The 23749-nt window shown below is 47.7% G+C and overlaps 10 protein-coding genes across 10 annotated transcripts; 4 read left to right on the forward strand and 6 right to left on the reverse strand. All coding sequences in view use genetic code 12, as the record gives it.

Moving 5' to 3' along the window:
* Positions 1-795: 795 nt before the first annotated feature.
* Positions 796-2826, reverse strand: plb1_1 (lysophospholipase; the record flags this gene model as incomplete). Its single annotated transcript, XM_006683674.2, has 1 exon — positions 796-2826. One exon carries the CDS (start codon positions 2824-2826, stop codon positions 796-798), a length of 2031 nt encoding a protein of 676 aa, XP_006683737.1.
* A 190-nt stretch (positions 2827-3016) lies between these two features.
* Positions 3017-4003, reverse strand: PMU1_2 (putative phosphoglycerate mutase pmu1; the record flags this gene model as incomplete). The annotated part of the gene is made up of 1 exon (XM_006683673.2): positions 3017-4003. One exon carries the CDS (start codon positions 4001-4003, stop codon positions 3017-3019), a length of 987 nt encoding a protein of 328 aa, XP_006683736.1.
* A 71-nt stretch (positions 4004-4074) lies between these two features.
* Positions 4075-6387, reverse strand: CCR4 (Glucose-repressible alcohol dehydrogenase transcriptional effector; the record flags this gene model as incomplete). Its single annotated transcript, XM_006683672.2, has 1 exon — positions 4075-6387. The coding sequence occupies one exon, from the start codon at positions 6385-6387 to the stop codon at positions 4075-4077; it is 2313 nt and encodes a 770-aa protein (XP_006683735.2).
* Positions 6388-6967: 580 nt separating this feature from the next.
* Positions 6968-8074, reverse strand: NTH1_2 (alpha,alpha-trehalase nth1; the record flags this gene model as incomplete). The annotated part of the gene is made up of 1 exon (XM_006683670.2): positions 6968-8074. The coding sequence occupies one exon, from the start codon at positions 8072-8074 to the stop codon at positions 6968-6970; it is 1107 nt and encodes a 368-aa protein (XP_006683733.2).
* Positions 8075-8190: 116 nt separating this feature from the next.
* Positions 8191-11133, forward strand: CAT8 (DNA-binding transcription factor cat8; the record flags this gene model as incomplete). The annotated part of the gene is made up of 1 exon (XM_006683669.2): positions 8191-11133. The coding sequence occupies one exon, from the start codon at positions 8191-8193 to the stop codon at positions 11131-11133; it is 2943 nt and encodes a 980-aa protein (XP_006683732.1).
* A 168-nt stretch (positions 11134-11301) lies between these two features.
* On the forward strand, positions 11302-12210 carry PSN45_002930 (S-adenosylmethionine-dependent methyltransferase; the record flags this gene model as incomplete). The annotated part of the gene is made up of 1 exon (XM_006683668.2): positions 11302-12210. The coding sequence occupies one exon, from the start codon at positions 11302-11304 to the stop codon at positions 12208-12210; it is 909 nt and encodes a 302-aa protein (XP_006683731.1).
* Positions 12211-12295: 85 nt separating this feature from the next.
* GPI12 (N-acetylglucosaminyl-phosphatidylinositol de-N-acetylase) lies at positions 12296-13210 on the forward strand (the record flags this gene model as incomplete). Its single annotated transcript, XM_066157962.1, has 2 exons — positions 12296-12823; positions 12914-13210. 2 exons carry the CDS (start codon positions 12296-12298, stop codon positions 13208-13210), a joined length of 825 nt encoding a protein of 274 aa, XP_066014059.1.
* Positions 13211-13240: 30 nt separating this feature from the next.
* Positions 13241-14440, reverse strand: ARP6 (Actin- protein 6; the record flags this gene model as incomplete). Its single annotated transcript, XM_006683667.2, has 1 exon — positions 13241-14440. One exon carries the CDS (start codon positions 14438-14440, stop codon positions 13241-13243), a length of 1200 nt encoding a protein of 399 aa, XP_006683730.1.
* Positions 14441-17407: 2967 nt separating this feature from the next.
* Positions 17408-21521, forward strand: FUN31 (serine/threonine protein kinase; the record flags this gene model as incomplete). The annotated part of the gene is made up of 3 exons (XM_066157963.1): positions 17408-20869; positions 20962-20979; positions 21171-21521. The coding sequence occupies 3 exons, from the start codon at positions 17408-17410 to the stop codon at positions 21519-21521; spliced, it is 3831 nt and encodes a 1276-aa protein (XP_066014060.1).
* A 48-nt stretch (positions 21522-21569) lies between these two features.
* On the reverse strand, positions 21570-23315 carry SEC59 (dolichol kinase; the record flags this gene model as incomplete). The annotated part of the gene is made up of 1 exon (XM_006683663.2): positions 21570-23315. One exon carries the CDS (start codon positions 23313-23315, stop codon positions 21570-21572), a length of 1746 nt encoding a protein of 581 aa, XP_006683726.1.
* Between the last annotated feature and the right edge of the window lie 434 nt (positions 23316-23749).

Raw genomic sequence — 23749 nt, forward strand, 5'->3', positions numbered from 1 at the left:
CACCTTGACCTGGTCTTTGTTTCCACTGGTGATGAGCATATTCAGATCATAGTTTACTGCTAAAGACCAACACTCGTTGGAATGGGCAATGTGGGTCTCAACACACTGTTTGGACTCGAGCTCCCATAACTTGACCAACCCATCTTTGGAGACACTGACGATGTAGTCGTCCAACTCATCGACTTCTTTCTTGCCCTGAGATAAAAACGTCAAGTCGGTAACTTCTCCCTTGTGTCCTTTTAATTTGAACAAGCCTTCTTCTCCCACCAAATCCCACAAAATTATGCTCGCATCGTTGGACCCAGAAACCAACCGGGTGCCGCTGGTGTCGAATTTCAACTTGCTGATTCTGCTTTTGTGACCTTGGAATTTAATTATTACAGAGGCCGATGCCAAATCCCACACTTTTATAGTTCCGTCGTTGTAACCTGACGCCACGATGTTGCTGGTCGCGTGGTAAGCAAGGTAAGAGACGGAGCTTGGCGGCTGGCTTGTAGGCGCATTGGAGGCACCGGGAGTCAACCCATCACTGAGAGTTTGGAGCTTCTCACCCGTCTTGATGTCCCACACCAAGATCTCTTCCACTCCTGAAGTCAAGGCTCTACCAGCGGATTTCTTGGACTGGCTGTCAATTGGGGGAAGCCAGACTATGTTGGACTGCGAGGTAATTACCCCGAAACAGGTTTCCTGCTCGTATCGGTCATATGACTTGACCATGGTTTATGTACAATTTTTTAGATGAGATGAAAAAATTGCGATGCGATCGCGAAAATTTATGGCTGCAAAACCATTCTATTAGAAGGCGGTATATACTAACGACACTAAGAAAAGCATTAGTGGAGAAAAGTGCACTTGAATATTAGCACCCGAGTCCAGAGATCTTGAAGCCGAGCTTGTTGGGGTCTTGAAGCTGGTTCCAGTGGAACTGGTGGTTCCACCCTCTCCGGTTGTACTCGCATCACCAGCACGGGTGGAACTGGCAAGGGACTCACTGGTCTGTAGGCTCTCAGCACTATCTGAAACCAGCAGCGAGAAATCCACCACCGCAGAGTACACCATATCACTTTTATCGGGAAACCAACAGTAGTCTTCAAAGCATTTCTGGCACTCCGAAGACTGGCTCAAGTTAAACCGCTCCTGAGTTCTCCGTATCACAGCACACCCCACACACGTCGCCCATTTCCCATCATCGGAAAAATTGCCCCGGGACGCTATTTCAAACCCGTTTTTAATCATCGCGAGCTTTTCGTCCTCATCGTATGTCAACTTGAAAGAAGAAGTGTTACTGTCGTACGACTGGTGGATATTAGGAACGTATACAATCAACGGCACATCAGTGGTGTTGATGTCCTTGTTACCACTCAACTCCACCAACGGGTCCAACTCCGAAGCGTTGCACCCAAAGAAGACTGGCCTCTCATTGAGTCCTTGGTCAAGAAACTCTTCGTATGACGAAGGCATATACGGAATGGGGGTTCCCTTTCCCTGGTGTCCAAACTGACGACGATAGGTATGAATAAGTGCCGAGCCGTTGGGCCACCCGGTAGGCGTGTCGCTGGAGCTATCGAACGCAAGAATCACATCCACCCCCCGCTTTGGTTGTACCAAAGGGTACAAGGGGATGTTCTGATCGTCTTCTCCTCCATCCACGAGGTTCATGGTGGAGTTCCCGGTGATAACCTCGTTATCCGCGTACTCGGAGCGGTAGAAAGGGTTGGGCTCGTACAAGGCCACGTCAATGTCGGTCAGACTTAACAACCCCATCACCTTTTCAATGGCTCCGTACAAATACTTGGTGAGTTTCTGATCCTTGGCCTTGGTCAAAAGCTGGTTGAATATCGTCAGCGAGCTAGCCAACACAAATCCACCGTTATCGAAGTTCACCACGCACTCGCTGCTCAGATTGGGTTGACCATTGTCGAGATTGGTGCCAATATACTGCGTATCGACAAAACTCCTGACACTGGGATCCCAGCTGCCAAACTCATACGGGGTGATCTCGTATACGGTTGAGTTCAAGGTGATGGTTCGGACCTGGGGGTTTCGGGAATCGGCCACCACAAATGGGTATGGCATCGTATGGTCTTCAAAACTCGATAAGTTCCTGATTCCCGACCAGGTTAGGTTTTGGCCGCCATCGGTGGTAAAGAACTGGTACCCCAACATGCGACCCCAGAGATCGGTCAAAGTGGTCTCAAAATGCTCTTCTTTGGCACTTAGACTGGTTCCAATGTCAGAGTAGTACAGTCCCGTCTTAAAGATGTTAAGACCATTGGGATTGAACACCGAATCCTCCAAGTTCCAGATATCTAATTTGCCCGATAAAATGTCGTCCACGCTGATCCAGTTATTGAGGGCCAAGGTGCCCACCAACCAGCTGCCACCAGAAAGACCGGCAATGTAGGTCGAGCTATCCAAAAGACCCCCCAAAGCCTTTTTGTTGGCATTGGTGTACCGCCCATCCATCGCCAACACCTCGCCGGCTCCTGTCAACATGGCCCTATAGCCACCGCCACTGAATGCCAAACCAATGGTGATATTGTGGGAGTTTGAGTACTGATCAATGAACTGTGAGGCATTGAAATCCGAGAGCTGGGCAATGTTTTCGAGAAATCCCGCCAACTTGTCATTGGTGTACTTTTGCCGAGCCTGAACGTACTCCTTTTCGTTATCAGAGATGCTGTTAGCTTCTCGTAAAAGACTGAAACTGGGACATTCCACTTGGTAAGGCTCATATGCGTTTCGCTCATGGTCCCAGGGCCAGGTAATGGCGATCACCACTTGAGTCGCCGTCATCAACCAGACAACACACCACGAATAAAGCATGTCTGGGTATATGAGTATATGGAACTGAAAAAGACATACTTGTTGCTATTTAAATAGAGTTTCAAGCAGTGTTTCATGAGCAACAATTGTTAGAAAATATTGGGGAAGCAGCTGCAAAAGCCGCTCGAAAATTGCAAATCATTTTCAGACATCTCGCGCGAGACTCTATAGGTTATTATGTACTCTAATACTACCCTAATCTAATACCTCTAACGACAATGGGGATCATGGCACCGGTAGAGATGGTGAACCGTCTATGGCCCAACACGGTGATGAACGTCCTGATGGTCCCGGCGTGGGACGTAGTAGAAATGAAGGTATTGGCCACCGCCAGTTGCTTGGCGACTTCCCCCACAGCAATGTTATAGTCCTCATCAAAAACCCGTTGTAAAAACCTGTTGGTGCGGATGCAGTGCTCGTGTAACTTCTCGCGGTTGTGAGCATCAAAGAATTCGTCTTCCTCGGTGAACCCATCTTCAAATACAAACCCGTACTGCCCAAACCGCTGCTGGATCACCGATTTAGTAGACCTACGATCACAAAGATTCAACCCCGAGGTTTCCCTGAGCCCTTCAGTCACCACCGGCTGGAGTCCCTGCGGCTTGAGACCGGTCCAGGTGTGCGCCAACGTGTGTGACGACCGTTGCAACGGTGATACGTAAAATTTGGATGGCATTGGGGCTCCTTGGGCGAGCTGATGTTTCCAGAGCTCATGGTTCTCCTTGGCCTGGTTAATGCCCAAGTCTGTCAACATGGGGTCGGGAGCAAACTCCACGTCACCATCATGTGTTTCCTTGTACCACTTGCGGTACCATTCTTCGTAGCTGTATTTGTTGATCACCACGTTGTGGAACCCCTGACCATGTCTGGCCAAAAACAACAACTTGTACGCCTCATTGCCTGGCGCCTTGAGATTAAGTTCCTTAAGATCAGCAATGGTCTGGTCCCACGACTTGAGGCGGCCAAAGTCCTCGGTGGCGTAGTTGAATTTGAAGTCGTCTGTGGCGTCCTCTGCCTGTTTGAAGAAGCCTTTAACCACCTCGAACCTCCAGCGGAACGCCCCTGTCTTCTGGCGCAACTCATCGATCCGTTGCCGGTAGAGGATCTCCTGGTCTTCGTCTTCATGGGCATCGGCGTAGTCGGCCTCCGTGGGAATCAATAACGATGGCTTGCTCATCATAAGATGGATTTCCAAAATCAATACCAAATTGCGCGACTCAATTAATATCGTTAATTATAATATACATGTTAGGTTTTACGAGACGAACCGGGTCTGAAGTCTGGCTTGAAGTCGGCTCGCTTGTGGCCACCATTCTTCTTGATCTGGAACTTTGATACAAGCGGAATATGGTCGGACGGGAAGTTAGCATCGGGGAAGCCAATCACGTGTTTGGCGTAGTCAGGGTCCACCTTGCCCAACAAGCCTTTAACTTCGATACTTCCAGGAGTATACCAGATATAGTCGATGGTGGTGGTGAAGTCGGGCGTGCAGTTGGTGAACGGAAGCTCGCCCACGGTTTCATAGGCCGACTTCAACTTGAAGACGTTCTTGAACCCTTCTTCCGTGAACTTGCCGTAGTCGTATCCGTCGAGATCACTGTGGGTCTTAACAGACCCAGTGGAAAACAACTGGTAAACTGCACTGTCGACGATGGAGTTGAAGTCTCCACAGATGATGAGTGGGGTGTTCTTGACGTCGTCGTTGGCTCCCACAAACTTCTTCAAAATTCCCTTCAACTCTTCCAACAATACACCCACCTGTAAGGCCTTGACATCGTTGAACAACGGGTCCCAGTGTAAATGGGTGGTGATGATACAGATCTTCTCACCCGTCTCCTTGTGCTGCATGAACGCGATCAAGGCCACATGGTCCTTGTTCATGAACCGGTTGAAAAGATCTTTGGTCTTCTTGTACTTCTCAGATCCCATACATGCACTGTTATACTCAAAGTTGATCTTTTGGATCAACTCGAACTTACTGGTTTTGTAGAACACTGCACACCCGTCAACCTTTTTGGCATCAAGTTCTCCCATGGTCTTGCTTCTAGTTTTGCTGTAGAACAATCCTTTGTATCCCAACTTTTGCATGCGAGGCACCCAGAACTCGTGGAAAGTCCGGGTCTCCACTTCTTGCATGCACACAACATCGGTGTTCATTTCAGTCACCTCCTTCTCCAACAAGGGTCTTCTATACTCCCAGTCTAATGCCCACGCAGGCGTATATTTGTGCATTCTGGTGGTGGCATAATGCTGACACAAGGTGTTGTAGGACATGAGGGTGAATGAGCTGGAGGAATTCAGATCCTCATTGGCATACGCCTCGGGGTTGGCGGTGGGATCAATGACTTCTCCATCGTCTTCCAACAAGATCCAATCTCTGGCCTTAGGTTTGGGTAAAGTAGGAGGAAGGTCTCTCAAGTATGTGATTAAGTCCTTGGTACCCTTTTCGGCCAAGATATTGGCAATTTGGGGGTCCATAGGATTACCTTCAATCCCCAAAAACAACAACTCAATCAAATTTCCAAGCCCATTGGGTAAGGTTTTGATTTCATTATCGAACAAGTAAAGATATCTCAAATTATAGCATAATCCAAGGTCTCCGGGGATGTCTTCGATCTTGTTTTGAGACAAATCCAAAGTTCTCAATCCCCTTAATCTACTGATCATAGAAGGAACTGCTGTCAACTTATTGTTGTTGAGGTAAAGCGACTCCAAAAAGTCATAGTTGAATAACTTGGGTGACACGTTCGAAATGCCCTGGCCACTCAAGTCCAATTGGCACCACAACTGCTGACCATTGGTCTTTTGTCTCATTCTCTCCTCTTCATGCATCGTATCGTCTTCGTAGTAGTTGACGGTTTTCTTGTTGTACAATAAGGCTGCGTTTGTGGTGGGAGTACTTGACTTTTGCGAGAGTCTCTCTTGTTCCTCCACTGATGCCACAATTGACTTGGTGGCATCAATAAGACTGACAGACTTCACGTCGTTATATGGGTTTTTGACTTTCCGGGAGTTGGCTGCGTACTGGCGAGCATAGTAATGAGGAATACTGGCAGATCGAGAGATTTGGCACAACTGCTGCTGGTGTTGCCAGTGGATCGAGTTGGGCTTGTCGACCGCAATCGAGCTCTGCTTCGGGCCCTGAATGCCTCCGTACTGTTGCAGATTCTGACCCTGAGTCTGTGGTTGAGACTGTTGAAGGTGAGGTGGCAACTGCTGGTACAGGCCAAACTGCTGTTGCGGCTGTGACTGTTGAAACTGTTGCATTTGCTGCATTTGTTGAGGCCCTTGCTGCTGGAACTGCAGGGGAAAGAACTGTTGTGGTTGAGGTTGGGCCTGAGGTTGGGTTTGGTTCATTTGAACCTGAGGGTTCAGCTGGCCAGGTCTCTGGAAAGAGTAAGGCTTGGATCCATCATTCAAGTCCTGGCCAAATGGTTGTTGTGGTTGGGACTGGCCTTGTTGTAATTGTTGTAATAAAATCTGTTGAGCCTGGATATTTGGCTGTTGTGGTGGAGGTTGACCAGGAGCTTGGCTCTGCTGGAACTTAGCATTTATATTCATTTGGTGGTGTCCAGAACGGTGTTGATACGAATCAGGGGTCTATTCATCAATTTGTTGACGGATTCAAGATGGTCGATTTCGGTTCAAGTCAACGATGGGGGGATCTGGAGAGGTGTGGATCAACTGTTTAAGGTGGGAAAACAGTAGCAGAAACGTACTTTTGGTGGAGTTCCCTGGATCAGGTAGCGGCGGCGGGTTGTATCAATGACCTGGCAAGTAGATAGATAGTATCAAATACGTTATCTTGTTCAGTTCCTTGAATTAGATGAGAAATTTGGAAAACTTGGACAACTTCTGAAAGCGCGCACGCCAGTCAAATTTTCTACTAGAGACAGGTAGGGGAAAAGATAGTTATAGGAACAGATAAATGAGAGGTAGAGGAAACAAAGGGGAGTATTATGATTAGTGGATGTTGGATATGTATTTACAGTTTTTTTACCATTTCACCTTAATGTTGATGATACGTATGGTACGCGCACGCACACCGGTCCCCGTTTTGGCAGCCAAACATCAACACCAACGAGCCACATCAGCAATAGTTGTCACAGGACTGGTTCTGGACTATCACGGTGCTCCCACGTCACGTGCCCATGCTCACCAACAACTGGGCCAAGTCTCCTCTGCCCTTCTTCAACTTCTCCAACCTCTCTTCTGTTAAGCCCTTGTTCACAAGCTTACGGTTCACAGACTTACACAAACTTTTGGTTGCAAGACTGCAAACATCACAATTTTGAAACTGTGGTGTACAGATAACCTGGCCGAATCCCACGAGCAACGGGTTGATCTCGGCCCAGAACTTCCGAGGAAGCCATTCCTCTAAATATTTTCTGGTCATATCTGGATTGGTGGTCTTCTTAGACCATCCCCACATCATTGCAAGGCGATGAAGGTGGACGTCTACCCCGATACCGGTGCTGATGTTCCAGCCCCGCTGGAGAAGAAGGTACCCCATTTTCGGCCCCACCCCTGGAAGTTTGACAATCTGTTCAATGGTGTTGGGAATGTCACCTCCAAATTGTTCCTGAAGCATAATACATGCATTTTTGATGTAAACCGTCTTACGATTGTGAAACCCAACCTTGCCAATATACCCGTCGAGTTCCTTGTCGGAGAGGGTCATCACCGACTCCAAGCTGAGTCCCTGTTGAAACCCCCGCAGTTTCAAGCCGTTATTAAGCTTGCGCATCGCATCATCGAGAACCTCGTCTTTGGTCTGGGACGACAACATCAACAGAATGAGCAACTGGAACCTGAAGGTCCGGGGATCGTTGACCAGCAATTTAGGAGTCATTCCATCAGGTATACGTTCACAGCCCATGAGATCGACCGGAGCAGTGATTTTGGCCCGCATCTCCACAACTTCATTGTAGATATCTACCCACCTGGGCGGGAACTTGGCGGCAGAGTCCATGTCTTCGTTGCTGGCACGCATGAAGATGTTCGGGAGCTCCTCGATATCGGGCACCTGTTTGTGTTGTTGTAGGTTTTGTGGTGTGGCTTCAGGCTTCACCTCACACGAGATTGAGTGAGGTTCTATTTTCACCTCTATTTCCAGCACCAGCCCGAACTCCAGTTTCACGTCCAGTTTCAAATCTAGCACCACATTCTCTTCCTTCACGCCTTCAGGAACGGGCACTCGCCCTCGCTTAACCGCTGTAGTAGCTTCTTTAATTCTCCGTTTCGCCATAGTGCCAAAACAAATTCCGCTCCTCCGCGAAGATGAGCCTTCTCACTGTCTCTCACTTTATGACTCAAAACTAGTCAAATCCACAAATATATAAACAGATATTGCACCACCCACCAATGTCAGACATGGACGAGAGTGGCACCAGCAAGTCACCGTCGCCTACCCCGAGGCCTAAGGCCAAGGCAAAACCCAAACAGTCCACTACCAACACCCGGAAAATCGAACTAGGCTCTGGCAAAAATGCTAGAATCGCCCAGGCATGCGACCGGTGCAGAGCAAAAAAGACAAAGTGCGACGGCAAACAGCCCCAGTGCTCCAACTGTGATGCTATTGGCATCAAGTGTATTGTATCTGATAAGCTCAGTCGAAGGGCGTTCCCAAAGGGATATACCGAGACTCTTGAAGAGCGGATCCGCCAATTGGAAGCAGAGAACAATCGACTCAGCGGCGTGATAGATTTGCGAGACGAACAGATCAAGGGATACAAAGATATTAACGGCGAAACCATTTCTCTGAAGGTAAATGCAGCTTTTGACAAACTTGCTACTAAAGATGACTATTCTGACGATGAGGAACACCAAAATGGCCACAGCCACCAGCACGATGATGGGTGCCAGTGCGGATGTCACACCGAGTCAGTGTTGGCCCATGAGCGGCCGGTATCGATAATGAACGGAGTTCACGGCCCTTTGTCCATCACAGACTCTCTTATGTTCACCGATGGAGATGATACCAATAGTTTGCTTAGCACCGACGATGAGCTCATCTCGAACTCGCTCGGTAGCATTCTTCTCCACAGAAACGAGTTGTTCAACAACGGGGCGAATCCGGCTCCAGGAGCATTTGCTGCTGCCACTGCTATTGAAAAAATGCAGAAGGATCCCAACTCCAAAGTGCTTTTCGACAAACAACAGATGTTAACGGCTTTGGTGGCAGCCTCGATCCCCAGAAGCACTGAAGAGACGCTTTTCGTGCCGACCTTGTTGGCGAGTATTTGTCAAACCTATGGCTACGATTCAAAACCTGCAGTTTTGGCTGCAAATGCGATTGGATCTTTGAAAGAAAACTCAAACGAGGTGAACTCCAACCGGTACCGGAATGAAGTATCTGACCCCAACCTCTTGACATTGATCATGAATAGGCGAAATACCGTTCATTTGGATCCAAACGAGGTGATTCTTTTCTTGAAACACCTCCAATTGCCCGCGTCCAAAGTTGAGTTAGACCATCTCACCACCATATATTTCCAAGAATGGGGGTCCAATCTCCCGATCTTGAATAAGAATTCGTTTTTGAGGAGTTACTCGACCCTCATAGATGTTATAGACAGTGGCAGAGTTACCAGCGACCAGTTTGGCTCATCCGAACATGAACCTATAGAAAAGTTTGGGGCCATTATCGTGGTCATTCTTGCGTTGAGTTTCCTTTCCAACAAGCATGGTTTCTTCAACGCGTCGGAGACTTCAAATGAAGTAGTCGACAAGTACGTGCGAGACTTGAAGCACTACGATACACTCATTCATGAATTCATCAAACCCAACTGCCTAATTACCGAGACATGCTCAATATTGTCTCTTCAAATCTTGACGTTATCGTTGCAGTATTGTCTAGCCATTGGTGACGTTTCCACCTGCTACGTGTTGCGTGGTCGGGTCATCACCATGGCCCAACAATTAAGATTACACAGATGTCCAGCAGCCGTTTTAGGTGTAAGTGGAACTAGAGACGATATGAATTTGAGAATTCTTCAACAGGGAGAAAGACGTATTCTTTTCTGGGCAGCCTACTGCTTGGACGTCTACTGTTCATTGAATTTGGGAGTTCCCAGGCTTCTAAAGGACTACGAAATCGAGTGTGCTCTTCCATTTACTGGAAAGAGCGAACAAGATGACGACGAGGAAGAGAACGAAAATATCTTAATCTTGAACAACACCCAGTTAACCATAGTGGGGAAAGTGTCTCGGTACTCTTTGAGCATGATATTATATTGCCGAGTTCTTGGAAGCATTTTGGATGGAATATACTCCAGTGCACAAGGCTCTTCCGATGAAGCAGTGCCACTAAAGACAGAGCGGAAATTGGAGTGCTGGAGACGGGAATTACCAGAAGAGTTGAGATTTGAAATGGGCATGAATGGGTTTTCCTTGAAGTCCGACCAGCCTATCACCGACCATTTGCAAACCTGCAGCAAACAGCAACTCTGTTTGGTCTTCCTCTATTTCCATGCCCGGATTCTTATCAATTTACCGGTGATTTCCAAGTTTGGAAACCATCACGATGTGGGACTTTCAACCAAGCAGAAGCTTTACAGAGGTGAGCGTAACAAGAGTTCCATAATGTCCAGTATGACCATGATTCAACAATCGTCTCTTCAAATCTTGGAAATCTTGAAGGTTTTATTCAATCCATTGAGTTCCAAGTTGTTACCACTTCCCATCAATCTTCCCAGAGAGCATTCGCGCCTCACTTTATTGGTTGCAAAAGGCACTTTGGAGTACATAAAAGGAGGATCACTTTACCTGGATCTGAAGCAGTTACTACTCGATACAATTCCATTGTTGATCAGGGAAAGCAAGTACGATGTTCCTGGAGGGTTAACCAAAAATTCAGCCAAATTGATTGAAATGGCCATATTGAGCATTCTTGGATTGCCCCAGAACAAGACGTTGATGCTAAACAAGAAGAAATTGAACACGATTCCCGTGACAAAAACTGCCGTCAACAGAAGTCCTTCAACACTACAAACCATGACATCGCTGTCGTCCAATGAAAATAATGGATTTCCCACCGGCAGCATGGATAACAGCTTACCATTCCTTGACTATACGATGGCCGAACTCAGAGTGGATGTGCCCGAAACTACGTCCACCATCGAAGAAGCCAATGATGCCAACGACTTTGAAGATCTTTTTGATTTCGATCCTTTCAAGGTCAATTTGAGTCAGAATCTCTTGATCAACGAATTTGCTGCCGATGGATCGTTGGGACTTGTGCCGTTCCTCAAGGACGAAGAATCCTCGGTTTACGACTTCAACCGTGACGCATCTGCATTATACTAGTTTAATGACCAATGATATTTTATTAATAAACTCTATTACTGACAAATAACATGCCTCGTAAGTGTCTCCACATTTGATATTCGGCTCCGAAAAAACTCCGAGCGCAGTCGCGAAAACTATAAAACCTGGAGAAACTGCCCAAGAGCTGGAGAAACTACAAATAATAAAATGGCTACATTCTCCAAGACCGGATTCAAGACTTTGAACTACAACTCGTTTCGTCCGAGGTACCCTCCGTCCTTTTACCAACTTTTGGCCAAGTACGCGACGGGTTCTGACTCGCCAAAACCTATTCAAAGAACCTTGGATATAGGATGTGGAACTGGAATTGCAACCTACGATCTACTCAACATCTCCGAAAACGTCGTGGGGTTGGACTTGTCGCCATCTATGGTGCAAACGTGCAACGACTTGAAGGCCCAACGTTGTGAGGAATTGGGAATTAAGGACCAATCTCGTGTTTCATTTGTGGAGGGAGATATCGACAGTTTACCTACAAACGAGAAGTTCGACTTGATCACGGCCGCACAGTGCCTTCACTGGTCGAGTGACTTCCCAAAGTTCTTTAAGCGGATTCACGAGATCCTCAAGCCCGGTGGGACGTTAGCTTACTGGTACTACGTGGATCCGATATTTGTAAATGATTCTCCAGAAGCTTTGCAAAAGGCAAAGAAAATCTACTTCAAGTACGCCTACGATGACCCCAACCTCATGGGACCACACTGGGAGCAACCGGGCCGAAATGTTATTAAGAACTGCTATGTGGATGTTAACAAGCACATTCCTAAAGAAGCTTTCACCGACGTGACCATCGACTCGTACTATCCTCTGGTGGACGCGTACGTGCCTCCTTCGGACGACAAGAACCTTGTTTTGGTCAAGCCTGGGGTGGGCATAAAAGCCATGGAAAAGTATTTTAGTACTTATAGTGGATACCATAACCTTTTAGCGGTCAACAAGGATTCAACGTTTATTGACGACTATGCCAAAGAATTGAAGGAAGCCACCGGATGGACCGACGACACCAAGTTAGATATGGTGTGGAACACCGGTTACACGTTCTTGAAGAAGGCCTGAGAATTCTGACTATTTATAATTCAATATATACCCTATGAAGTGAATCCGCGCATTCGCGTTTATGGACGTACATCTTAACTTCATAATGCTATTTGTTATTCCCTCATCAGTAGTACGAGTGATAGCCGGCTCGTTCCTCCTATGGGTTCTCTTATCTACCATAATCCCTCAGGCGATCACCAAATTCCGTGATCCATCGGTCAAAGCCAACTCATTCTCGGGGCCAGTTTATCCCTACACATCTATAACTCCATTTGATTCGGTGCCAATCCGCAACAGCACCGTCTATTATGTCATTGGCCATCCTGACGATGAGGTGATGTTTTTCTCCCCGTCAATTCTCGAGCTTTCCAAGCCTATTTACCACAATACCCTCAAGCTCATCTGTTTGTCTGTGGGGGATGCAGTAGACTCAAGTTACGGACCAATTCGTAGCAGAGAATTACACGAGTCAGCCAGGATCCTAGGTCTACACCATGATGACGTGGTAGTGGCTGATGAGTTCAAGGATGGTATGGACGAGACGTGGGACCATTCACGTATCAGCCAGGTGTTGTCTCACCACATCAGTGAAAAGTCCAACGTGGTGATAGTGACGTTTGACGAACTAGGGGTCTCTGGCCACCCCAACCACATTTCTTTGTACCACGGATGCCGAATGTTTGTGCAATCATCCACAAATATAAGTATGTACAAATTGAAGACACTCAACTTTTTGGAAAAGTACTCTTTCACGGTGCTCACCAACATCGAGTTAATGGTGGACCACGTTCTGCAGTTGGTGTTGAGCAAAATCCTCAAGTTCAACATCAACATCGGCATCAGCTTGTTCAACACGCCCAAAAATGCTACAGGTACCAAAATATATTCTGATTTAAATATGTTAAGTGTTAGCTATGCTGCCATGGCCTACGGACACTTTTCGCAGATGGTGTGGTTCCGGTACGGGTGGTTGGTCTTCAGTCGGTACTTGACCTTTAATCACCTCATAGAGGCATAATACCATAGCACATTTACATTCATAATGACATTAAACGTTTCGGAATCCAAACTGAGTCTGGCACCAATTGGACCCATGCTCGTAGTACTCCTGCTTGGAGATGGTGACTTTATCTATAATTTCACTCTGACATAACTCAGCGCCGCCGTACCAGCTGGCCACATCGGGCTTGTGGTCTCCGCTGGAAACCACCTGTACTTTCCAGTCCAGGGGGAGCTCTTTGGCCAATTCATCTTCAAGTCGAGTACTAAACCCGGGTACTAAACTGGTACCTCCCACCACCGTGATATTTTGCAGTAGTAACGGTCTTGCAACCACTGGAGATGTCATGATGGCCTCCACCACCAAGTCAGTCAAGTTTTTAATGGGGGCCGTTTGAAGAATTGCACTGGTGGACGGAGCGTTATCAAAGATGATTTCAGGTCTATAGAGCGATTCAGGCACCACAAACCTCTCGTCTGTAAGTACAAGACTCTGAAGGTCTCCCGCCCCACGCTGGCCCAGCTGCCGCACGTACCCGGTGGTGGTGGTCTTGAAATCTGGTAAAACAAACTCACATTCGTGGGCAAGCTTTTTCTTGAGGGCAGCCCCAAAGTCCTGGGCCATAAAACAGGTGGATTCCTTGATGGTATTTATAAGCACTGGCTCATCCAGAATATCGTAGTGCCGGAACGAGATTATTTCTCGCAAGAGTCCGTTCAAGGCCCTTCCTCCAATCGGTAATTTCCTGACACCCTTCCAGTATACCGATTGATAGATGATGGGAACTATCCAAGTAGCACTAAACCCACAGTCCACCACGAGACTAAAGTCGGGATCACCTGCATACGTCCACGGCACCAAAGAAGGGGCGATACATCGGTAGTAACTGCCAAACCCGTACTCTTCAAATACGATTTGGTCTGTGTTCATCGAGAGCTGAGGTAACTGGAACGGCGTCTCCGTGAGCACCAAGCCCAAGTCGGTGGGATTGATATCTTTTTTGGATAATAGGTCAAACGTGTAGTCCCACACGGGTTTTTCTGTTTCCCACGACGTGAGGTGACCCTGTTCATGAGGTCTTTTGAATATCAACCCGCTGTGGTTGTTGGTAGATATGTAGTCACTACCGATATAAAGGCTTCCATCCTTGGCCTTGGAAATGGCGTTGTGCTGAATGGTAGGCTCGTTCAGCTCGGCAAATCCGGCCTTGACGCTGTAGCTTCCGTTGTCAACCACAAGATATGTCATATATAGAAGGGTAAGTGAATGTTAGGATGCGCGAACTTAGATTTTCACAATGTGTGCGTAAATGGATTGTGCGAAGAGAACCATGGTAGATACAAGCGTCAAGTGCCAAGCGCTAAGTGTAGTTTTGGTGGTGCAGCACCCGGGAAATACCTCACCCGACCTCCGGCTCAGGCCCGATCTTCGCCGCCCCTCTTGCGTCATTATCTGCGCAAATGGTGTTCCAGTGCATGAAATCCTTTGGATGCGAAATTCCATAAATTGTGCAGCCCAACCGGGGCGCCGGTAAATGTCGCACCCCGCTCATACAACGGAGAGAGGTATGTAATTATTGACTACACCACCAGAATTTGCCCAAAAAAAAGCACGTACCTAGATATACCACCTACCACCAGCCATATTTCTCCACAACCTACCTCCCGTTCTCGCGGTTGGGCTTTTCCCATATATACCCCCGGGAGGAACCACGCGACATTGTCGCGCTGCACGCCGGATCGCGTTGTTTCGGCCTCCAGGCCATCACCAAGTGTGGATTCGGTATACCGATATCAGTATTTTACACTGCATTGTAAACAAGTTGCTTTTCAAGCTTATCAACCGCCCCTAACGCATCGCCCATAAATAAGCCCCCCATCCTTTCCAAATCAACCTTTATATTTGTGCCTATATTGTCTGTGCTTCCTATACATCTGGCTCGTGATTGATTACTCGTCAACCCCAAATGTCCATCTTCAATAAGATACACCCACCCGAGCCCAAGCTCCCCACAGCCGTGGCCCACACGACGGCCAGCATCGCCAGCCTGCTCAGTCACCACGGCCATCATCCCCTTCACCACCCCGAGCCTGCCAAACCAGTTGCCTCACAAATGGACCTTGCTATTGAGCTCGAATCTCCTCCAGCAGTTTTATACGGGCACGAGACCGAGCTGACAGGTTCCATCGTGTCGGGACTCCTTTGGATCAACGCCCAGGAGGTTGCTGATGTGGTTTCCGTCACCTTGTCGCTCGTGCAAACCATTCACCTTTCCCGGCCATTTCTCCTCTCTTCGCCGTCAGTGCAATCGTGCAAAGAATGCAATACCCGAGAAAACGTGCTAGCCCGGTGGGACGTGGTGACGGCTCGGTCGTCGTTCGCCCCCGGCTCCCACGCATACCCGTTTTCCCATCTTTTACCGGGAGCTTTACCTCCCTCCAGCAAGCTTGGGTCCAAAACCTCCACTTCGTATATCAAGTACGAATTAGTGGCCGAAGCCGTTGTGTACGCGGCCCCCGTGCCCGTCAAGGTGATGCTCCCGCTACACATCACACGGCTGGTGCTAAAGGGCCCCGACCGAAACTCTCTAAGAGTGTTTCCTCCTACCGACGTACGAGCTTCAGCCGTGCTCCCCAACGTGGTGTACCCCAAATCAACCTTCCCAGTGGAGTTACGTCTCGACAACATGAACAGCAAGTCGGGCGACCGGCGGTGGAGAATGAGGAAGTTGGCGTGGAGAATCGAAGAAACTTGCAAAGTTAGGGCCTTCTGTTGTCCTAAGCACCAGTCCAAGCTCCGGACCTCTGAGGACGCCCAACGGCGATCAAAGGTGTTGACACCCAAACTGAAGGCCGGTGCCCACCACAGCACCATCCAAACCACCGTAATGTTGGCTCCAGATACGTCTGTCATCGAAGAGTCGGGTGGCCGCGACCCCGAAAACCTGGCGTCTGGGCTTAATGGGGCCCCAGCGGTGGCAGTGGACACAGAGGAGGTAGAACAGAGTGCCCCGACACGCGCGGTGGAGAATTTCGACGAGGACTTTGGCTCTCGAGCCAGAGGAGCGTCTGAAAGCTCCCACGGGCCTCGTGTCAGAGGTGGTTCCGAAAGCTCCAATGCCCCCAGCCCCAGCCCTGCTTCCACCCCTCACACCACTCCCGGCTCCCCCGATGACCTCCACCTCTACGTCTCCGAAACCAGAACTGTCTCCCACGGCGACCTCAAATCTGGTTGGAAGTCCGACTTTGCAGCCACCGGCAAAATCGATCTTGTGGCCAACATCAACTGCATGAATGTTTCCACCGGACTTGTGAAAACAACCACCCGGGCCTCGAGCCTCGACCCAGGTGATCTTTATGACAACCTTCGTCACGGGGCCAACTTGTCCTGCGATATTGACGATCCTAATGAAGGAATCTTTGTTTCCCACTTGCTCAACATTGAGGTAATAGTGGCAGAAGAGACCATTCCTGTCAAGAAGAAACGCGTCAAAAGTAGCCGGGACCTCACGCTTGAACCCACAAGTTCCGCCAGCTCGCAAACGGCAGACGAGGCGACCTCCTCCTCCAGCCCTCTGCAAGCGATGGGGACCCCCACCGGCGCTGCCCGGGTGTTGAGAATGCAATTCAAGTTGAATATCACTGAACGGTCGGGGCTTGGAATCGCGTGGGACGACGAAGTTCCTCCCACGTACGAAGACGTCCGCACCCTATCTCCTCCCACGTACGAGTCGTCGGCCAGTGCCACCCCTCAAAGCAGGGGCTTGCAGCCAGGGTCTAGCGAGTTGCAGCCACAGTCTTCTGACTCCAGTCCATTGGCCGAGCCTCCTTCGGCGGTGCTACGTACCCCCGGAATCTTGTATGGGATCGGGAGCACCCCAGGAATGTCCATACACGTCGACTCTATTGACAACATGCTTGTTGAAGATAGAATCCAGGATTTGAGGTTGTAGTCAGCCGTTCGCAGAGAACGTCTGAAAACACCAGAGAGTGGGCAGAGCCCGAGACTCTATAGAGAAATTACGATATCCATGTCTTATAAATCCTTCTACCAACCCTCTACCAGCCCTCTACAAAAAATACTTCTAATCTTACTCTTGACCCCAACTGTCAAACACCTTCTCCCAGATTTGCACCCACATCTTAGGTTTGCGCGACAAAAAATTTCAAGGAACATCAAACATCGCAGAGGGTTCGATTCGGTATCACATACACCATGGACACCAAACCACATAGGCAGACGAAGTCCCCACTGTTCTACCTCTACGAAGAAGAGCGGCTGCGTTCCGAAGACTCCATTTCCCAACCCATCTCCTTACCCAAGCGTCAGACAAGGGAACCACTGGAATGGACATACTCCAATCCGTTGAATACTCACACAACTGCCACCGCTAAGGCCAACGAGCACGTCCGGTTGGACAGCCCGGTGATGTCCTTGAGGGACCACTTCAACACCAAAAACGACATTTTGAAGTTCCCCGTCGAATCCACCCATTCTTACTCATACGCTCATCTATCGCCCAATTCCTTGGCACTACGCTTGAATGTGTTAAGAAGGTCTCTCCAGATTCTCCGTGACCGTCCCGCATTGATCAGCGCCATCAACAACAACGTCACTAACGACAAGTTCCATGAGTTCAAAAATACCTTCAACTACTCCATGACTCCGCTTCTGAGACAGGTTCTGTCAGACAGCGCCTCAATCACCCAAAAGTCTAACTTGCAAACAAACGCCCTGTCAGCAGCATTGGCGGCATTATTCCGTCCGTCCCTACAACGGTCAGATAGTTTCCCGGTGGATGAGATTTATTCCAAGACCAAATCCAAGACCCCAAATACTAAGGTTCCGGAGAACCAGGTTTACTCGGATGATATGACCGATATCATCGAATTACTTGAGATGAGTGATTCCAATATATCTAAAAACAAGGACTTCGCCTCCACCTTGCATGACTTGTCCTTGAATCAGGATAACCACAAACTCAAACATGCTGCATTGAAAAGCAAATTGATGTACGCATTATCCACTCCATTTGTTGATACAACCGTAATGACCACATCAGGAACTGACAGTGGTGCCATGTCACCCATAATCCACCCGTCAACTTTGGCTCTTAATCTCCTCAGCAACAACCAAGGCCTTATGCAACCAAGTACGAGTCCAAACCCTGTGACTGGCCAAGGTCAATTTGCATCCAATCATTTGGCAAACTCCAATAGACCGTACCACTCGATTTCCTCCGGGAAACACGCATTACCCCAGTCCATCTTCACGATCGACTGTGACTCGCCTTGGTCGGTGAAGGCTGCCAATGACTTGGCATGTTTGATGTTTGGAGTGCTGAAAAATATGATCAAGTCGTTGACGTTAATGGACTTGATTGCTCCTCAATTCAGAGAGTTTGTCACCGACAGAATTACTCGATGTTTGAGTGGGTTGTATAAGATCCAGACGGTGCTTCCAAATACAGAGATCATTTTTGCCGGTGAAATCGTTGCCATTAGTCGACCAGGGGATAAAGGGTATGCATGGACATCGATTTGGGCCAAAAAGCGTGGGAATTTGATCATATTTATGTTTGACCAAATCCCCTGTGATGCCTTTGATGTGGTGATCCGCCGAGACTTGAACAATGTCAGCCAGTCGAGTGACTTTGAAGTGGTTTCCAAACGAACCATCGCTGGTAACTTGGCCTGGTCTGAAAGCTGTCAGTACGCAAACCTTTCAGATATCAGTGAGACCATGGCTGCCTTTATCAATGAATCGCTCCAACAGGATTTGGAACGGTATGTGTCCGTGTCGGGAGAAGTCAGTACCACCTTGACCACCACTGAAAGCGAACGGCTCAACTCCAGGAGATATTTCACTTTACGCATCGACAACGAAAACATTCCGTGTGCAGTTACATCCAACCCTATTGATATCCACCGCAATACGTTTGAAATGAAGCTCAAAATCCACTCTTTACCCTACATTGCTGGGATCTTTGTCATCGACTCTCAATCCCTTCGTCTCGTGTCCTGCAACAATGCCATTGCCCGAAACCTTTTCGGATGGTCTTCGATCGACTTGGTGGGCCAGTCTATAGACTGTATTGTCAGCGACTTCAGCCATATTTTCCATTGCGGATTGAACGATACGAGCTCCGACTTTTCAGTGGTCCCTGGGCTTGTGCTACCCGACCATTTCTTCAGAAGATACAGCTGTGTGTACAAAGCTACCTTAGATCCTACCTATGACGCCGCAACCCAATTTATCGGTTGTAAAGGTCTCACCGCGAAGCACATGGATGGGTCTGAATTTTTCATCGATATCCAGTTGAGAGTTAGTGCGTTGGATACTTATGTTTTATGGGTAACGTACTCGAGACAAACATACCAGCCTCGTACAGCTGAAGATGGCGATAATACGAAATCCAACCCTGATACGGGCTCATTGAATAGCCTTAGGCCCGTTTCCAAACGGGTGCGACTGATGAGTGGTGATGAAACACCTAGTGGCTTCACCAGCCTTCCGTCACAGTTGAGCTTATTTGACAAGGGTCAGGCCCTACTTACCGTCACAGGAGACATTGTACGGCACAAAAGCACCCGGAACCCTAAGCCCAGTGGCCGAGTGGGTAAGAAAACCAGCCTAGACCCTGGCACCAGAGGAAGTTCCACTCACAGCACTTCGACCCATGACGACTCGGTGCTCTCAGAAATGGCTAACTCGTCAGTCAATACCTGCATCAGTTCCATTGTCGATGAATATGATGAACCCACACCAGAACAGTTCACAACCCTGTCATCGCCTTTCTTCGGCACCAAAGCCCAACAGGACCAAATAGCCCATGAAACAGCGCAAATCGAGGCAAATGCCCTTGCTTGTAGCAACTGGCCTCTGGAAATTGGAGTGAAGAGAAGAAGTAAGAAGATAGACGAGTTCAAAGTTGTCCGTGACATGGGAGAAGGTGCGTATGGGAAAGTCATCTTGGCCCAGCATAATACCGACAAGGCGTACGAGATCATCATCAAATGTATTGACAAGGAGAAGATCTTGGTCGATACGTGGGTGCGAGACCGTAAGTTGGGTACTATTCCCTCCGAGATCCAGATCATGGCCACTCTCATGAGTGAGTTGCACCCAAGCATCATGAGAATCGTTGATTTTTTCGAGGACGAACAATATTACTACCTCGAAACCCCCATCTTTGGCAACCCTCCTGGCATCGATTTGTTTGACTACATAGAGATCCGCAAAGACATGACCGAGGTGGAGTGCCAGTTCATCTTCAAGCAGATCGCCCTGGCAGTATTCCATCTCCACAAGCACGGCATTGTCCACCGGGATATCAAGGATGAAAATGTGATTGTGGACGAAAGAGGTATCATCAAGTTGATCGACTTTGGCAGTGCTGGGTACACAAAACTGGGCCCTTTTGATGTGTTTGTAGGAACCATCGACTACGCATCGCCAGAAGTGTTGCGCGGTGAAAAGTACGACGGCAAGCCCCAAGATATATGGGCACTTGGGATCCTTTTGTACACAATACTTTACAAAGAAAACCCATTCTATAACGTCGATGAAATCATGGAAGGTGATCTCCGATTACCTGGTATAGTTAGTGATGGAGCCATCAATTTGATCAAGAAGATCTTGGTGAGACCCATCGACAGTCGCCCCACCATCACCGATGTTCTTGAGGACGATTGGTTACAATGAGACACGAAGATAGACACATGTGGCAAAAGTATATGATATATAGTATATGATACAGTATTATATAGCTGCAAAAAGAGTTGGCGGTAAGCAGCGGCCATCGACGGGTGGTGGCGGCGCGCAGCCATCCATCATTGTTATTTTTCTTATCTGTGCTTATCTTGCGCCGCGCTATAAATAGAGATCATTTCCCTTGAGATTATTTTCTCCATCTCCTGTTTTTATGAGCACAGTTAAGGAACCGTATTATTTAGATACTTATAGCACCTCGGTCAAGTCGTTTACTTTACCGTTCATTCCCAAAAGCGATCCCTTCAAAACAAACTCCAATGTCCACAGAACCCGGAGTTTGTGTAAAAATGATGGTCCCACCCCCGAATCGGATGTTCAATATGGCTTAAACAGATCCAACTCTTTGGAGCCATATTTCAAGCCTTCCCTTAAGGTTGATTTTAACATGTATGAAAATGCCATTGTTGACGACGACGATGATGTTTACGATGATGACGACGACTATGTATATGCGTTCAAGGTGGACTCCGGCCCCATCCATGGCTTACCTCCGGTTGAAGCTTCCACCGTTCGTGATGATTATGACAACAATACGAAATTCGATTTTTATTTGTGACTACAAACAAACCGATACTTATACTTATGAATATAAAAGTACCACCAATTACTTCTCTAATAAGTTCCATACAAGATAGGTGATGATGGGGACAAACAAGTTATCATTGAGGTCAGTGACTCCTTCAAATACACTCGACAAGAACGTCACCACAAATACCACTTCCAAGTCCAACGCTGGAAGCTCCAAGTAGTAATTGACGGCGTAGATGGTTGCGAAAATCGAAACGAAAAATGCTGCTGAGCCCTCAACCGTCTTGTTACTATCAAAGATCTTGTGGGTTCCGACTGCTTTTCCCACAATCGAAGCAAACGAGTCGCCGACCCCCAATGCAATTAGCCCAACGTATTGCTTGATACTAGACTGTTCGTGGAATCCCGACAAAATAACAGGAGTGGTGATACCTGCCAATAAGTAAATATAGGACAAATTGAACGGTCCTTTCAAGTCTTTGAAATCCTGGAATTGATAAAGCTTATTGTAGAGAACCTCACCAATTATGGTGATTTTGTTGGTTCTCACGACTTCCAATACCACCATGATAATTAACAGGCCAAGAAGGGCCAAAACCGTAAAATCTCTGTTGACCACCAAACCCGGCAAAATTGTTCCAAGAATCACAAAATGCCACAACTTTCTTCTCAAGTTGAACTCGATGTTGACGTTGAACACAAAGAAAATGTTCACCAACAAGATCACCGCCCACACGCTAAAGAACTGGAAGTTGGGGGCCTGTTGCACCACTTCCCACACCCATAAGACGCTGTTTGACTTCAATATAGGCTCTAACTGGTAGTTGGTTAAGTAGTAGAACACACCGGCAAAAACAGGAATACTGGCAGTCTTGTTGAATAAGTAGACTGGGTACGCCAAGAACAACCCGACGATCAACGAGACCACCAACTTTTGGAAGATGATCAAGTTGATGTCGTCCGTGTCCAAATTGAAAATGAGGTTAATGAGAATCACAAGAATCATCTGAACCTCAGTTCTGGACAAGCTTCTGTTGAGTCCCGATATCACCTTATTATCATCCACTTCCACAAGGTCGTAGTCCACGTCCTGTTTCTGGACTTCTTTGGAGATAACATGTTCTTCACTGCCTTGATTGATATACTCGAGCGCGATGTTCAAGATGGTGAATGTCACCAATTTCTTTGTATACTCAGCGTAGTCGTCACTCTCGCTGTACAAAAAGTAGTAGACAAGTCCACTGAATCCTCTCACTACGATAGGAAGGTTTTCCACAGTGAAGTAGTTATAGGTCAAATTTTCTATCAAGTTGAACTCGAATTTGAGGCTGAACAATACGGGGATGAGGACTGCGAATAAAAGGTTAAACTCTGGCAATGTGGGCTTATCTCCAGTTCCTCCAAGGTACTTTTTCATCTTCAAATTGTGGGTGAAAACCAAGCCAATCGCCACTCCTGAGAAGTTCATGGCAATCCTCTCCAAGTACTCCCACACAAGATCATAGCTAAAGTTGTACGTCAGTTGCAAGAGAAACCCGACCAACAAGATCTGGACACCTTTACGGTAGTCTAAGTGCTCGTTCAAAAAATCTTGCGTGGCGTAGATATGGTTGAAGGGGAATGGTTGAGTGTAGGGATCATCTCCAAATGGGTTGATGGAAGAGAGCTCAGGATTTTCTTCAGCTTTTGGAGTTGGCAGTGCTTGGGTCTCGGCAACTTTGCTTAACCGTGGATCTGCTAGTCCGTCTGATTCTTTGAAACGCTCTGCAACAGAAACGGGTCCTTTGGACGAGGCACTTTTTCTTACTGCCTTTCTGGCCATTATGGTTTAAGTTGTTGATAAGAATTTTCGCGACGTTCTTGCAACCAGCAGTTGATGAGGTATACAACAAGGGAAAGAAAATGGAAAAATACAGACAAGTAGAAGAGAAAGCCGAGACGAAATTGTTTGGCAGTAGACATGTAGCTGGGGGGATTAATGGTGTTTCATCTCATTTCTAATAGGGTCTGTATTGATATTTTTAAGCTTTAACCCCGTCTGACCGTTAAAACAGTGTTAGGGCAACCATTAACCGTTTGAAGCTCTCCAAAAAATGGGTTTCAGCATATTCACCCTATAAAGCCATTATTGGAACCATAAACAGTCGTCTGAATCTCCTAAACACCCAACTAACTCACTTATCTCCTTCGCTCTTCCGAAACCCCACGGGGACGTATATGCAGGCATCGAAGGGCCAACAAATCTCTCGCTTTTTT

The sequence above is a fragment of the Yamadazyma tenuis genome, chromosome 3, assembly GCF_029203305.1.
Source record: "Yamadazyma tenuis chromosome 3, complete sequence".
In the NCBI taxonomy this organism is placed as follows: Eukaryota; Fungi; Ascomycota; class Pichiomycetes; order Serinales; family Debaryomycetaceae; genus Yamadazyma; species Yamadazyma tenuis.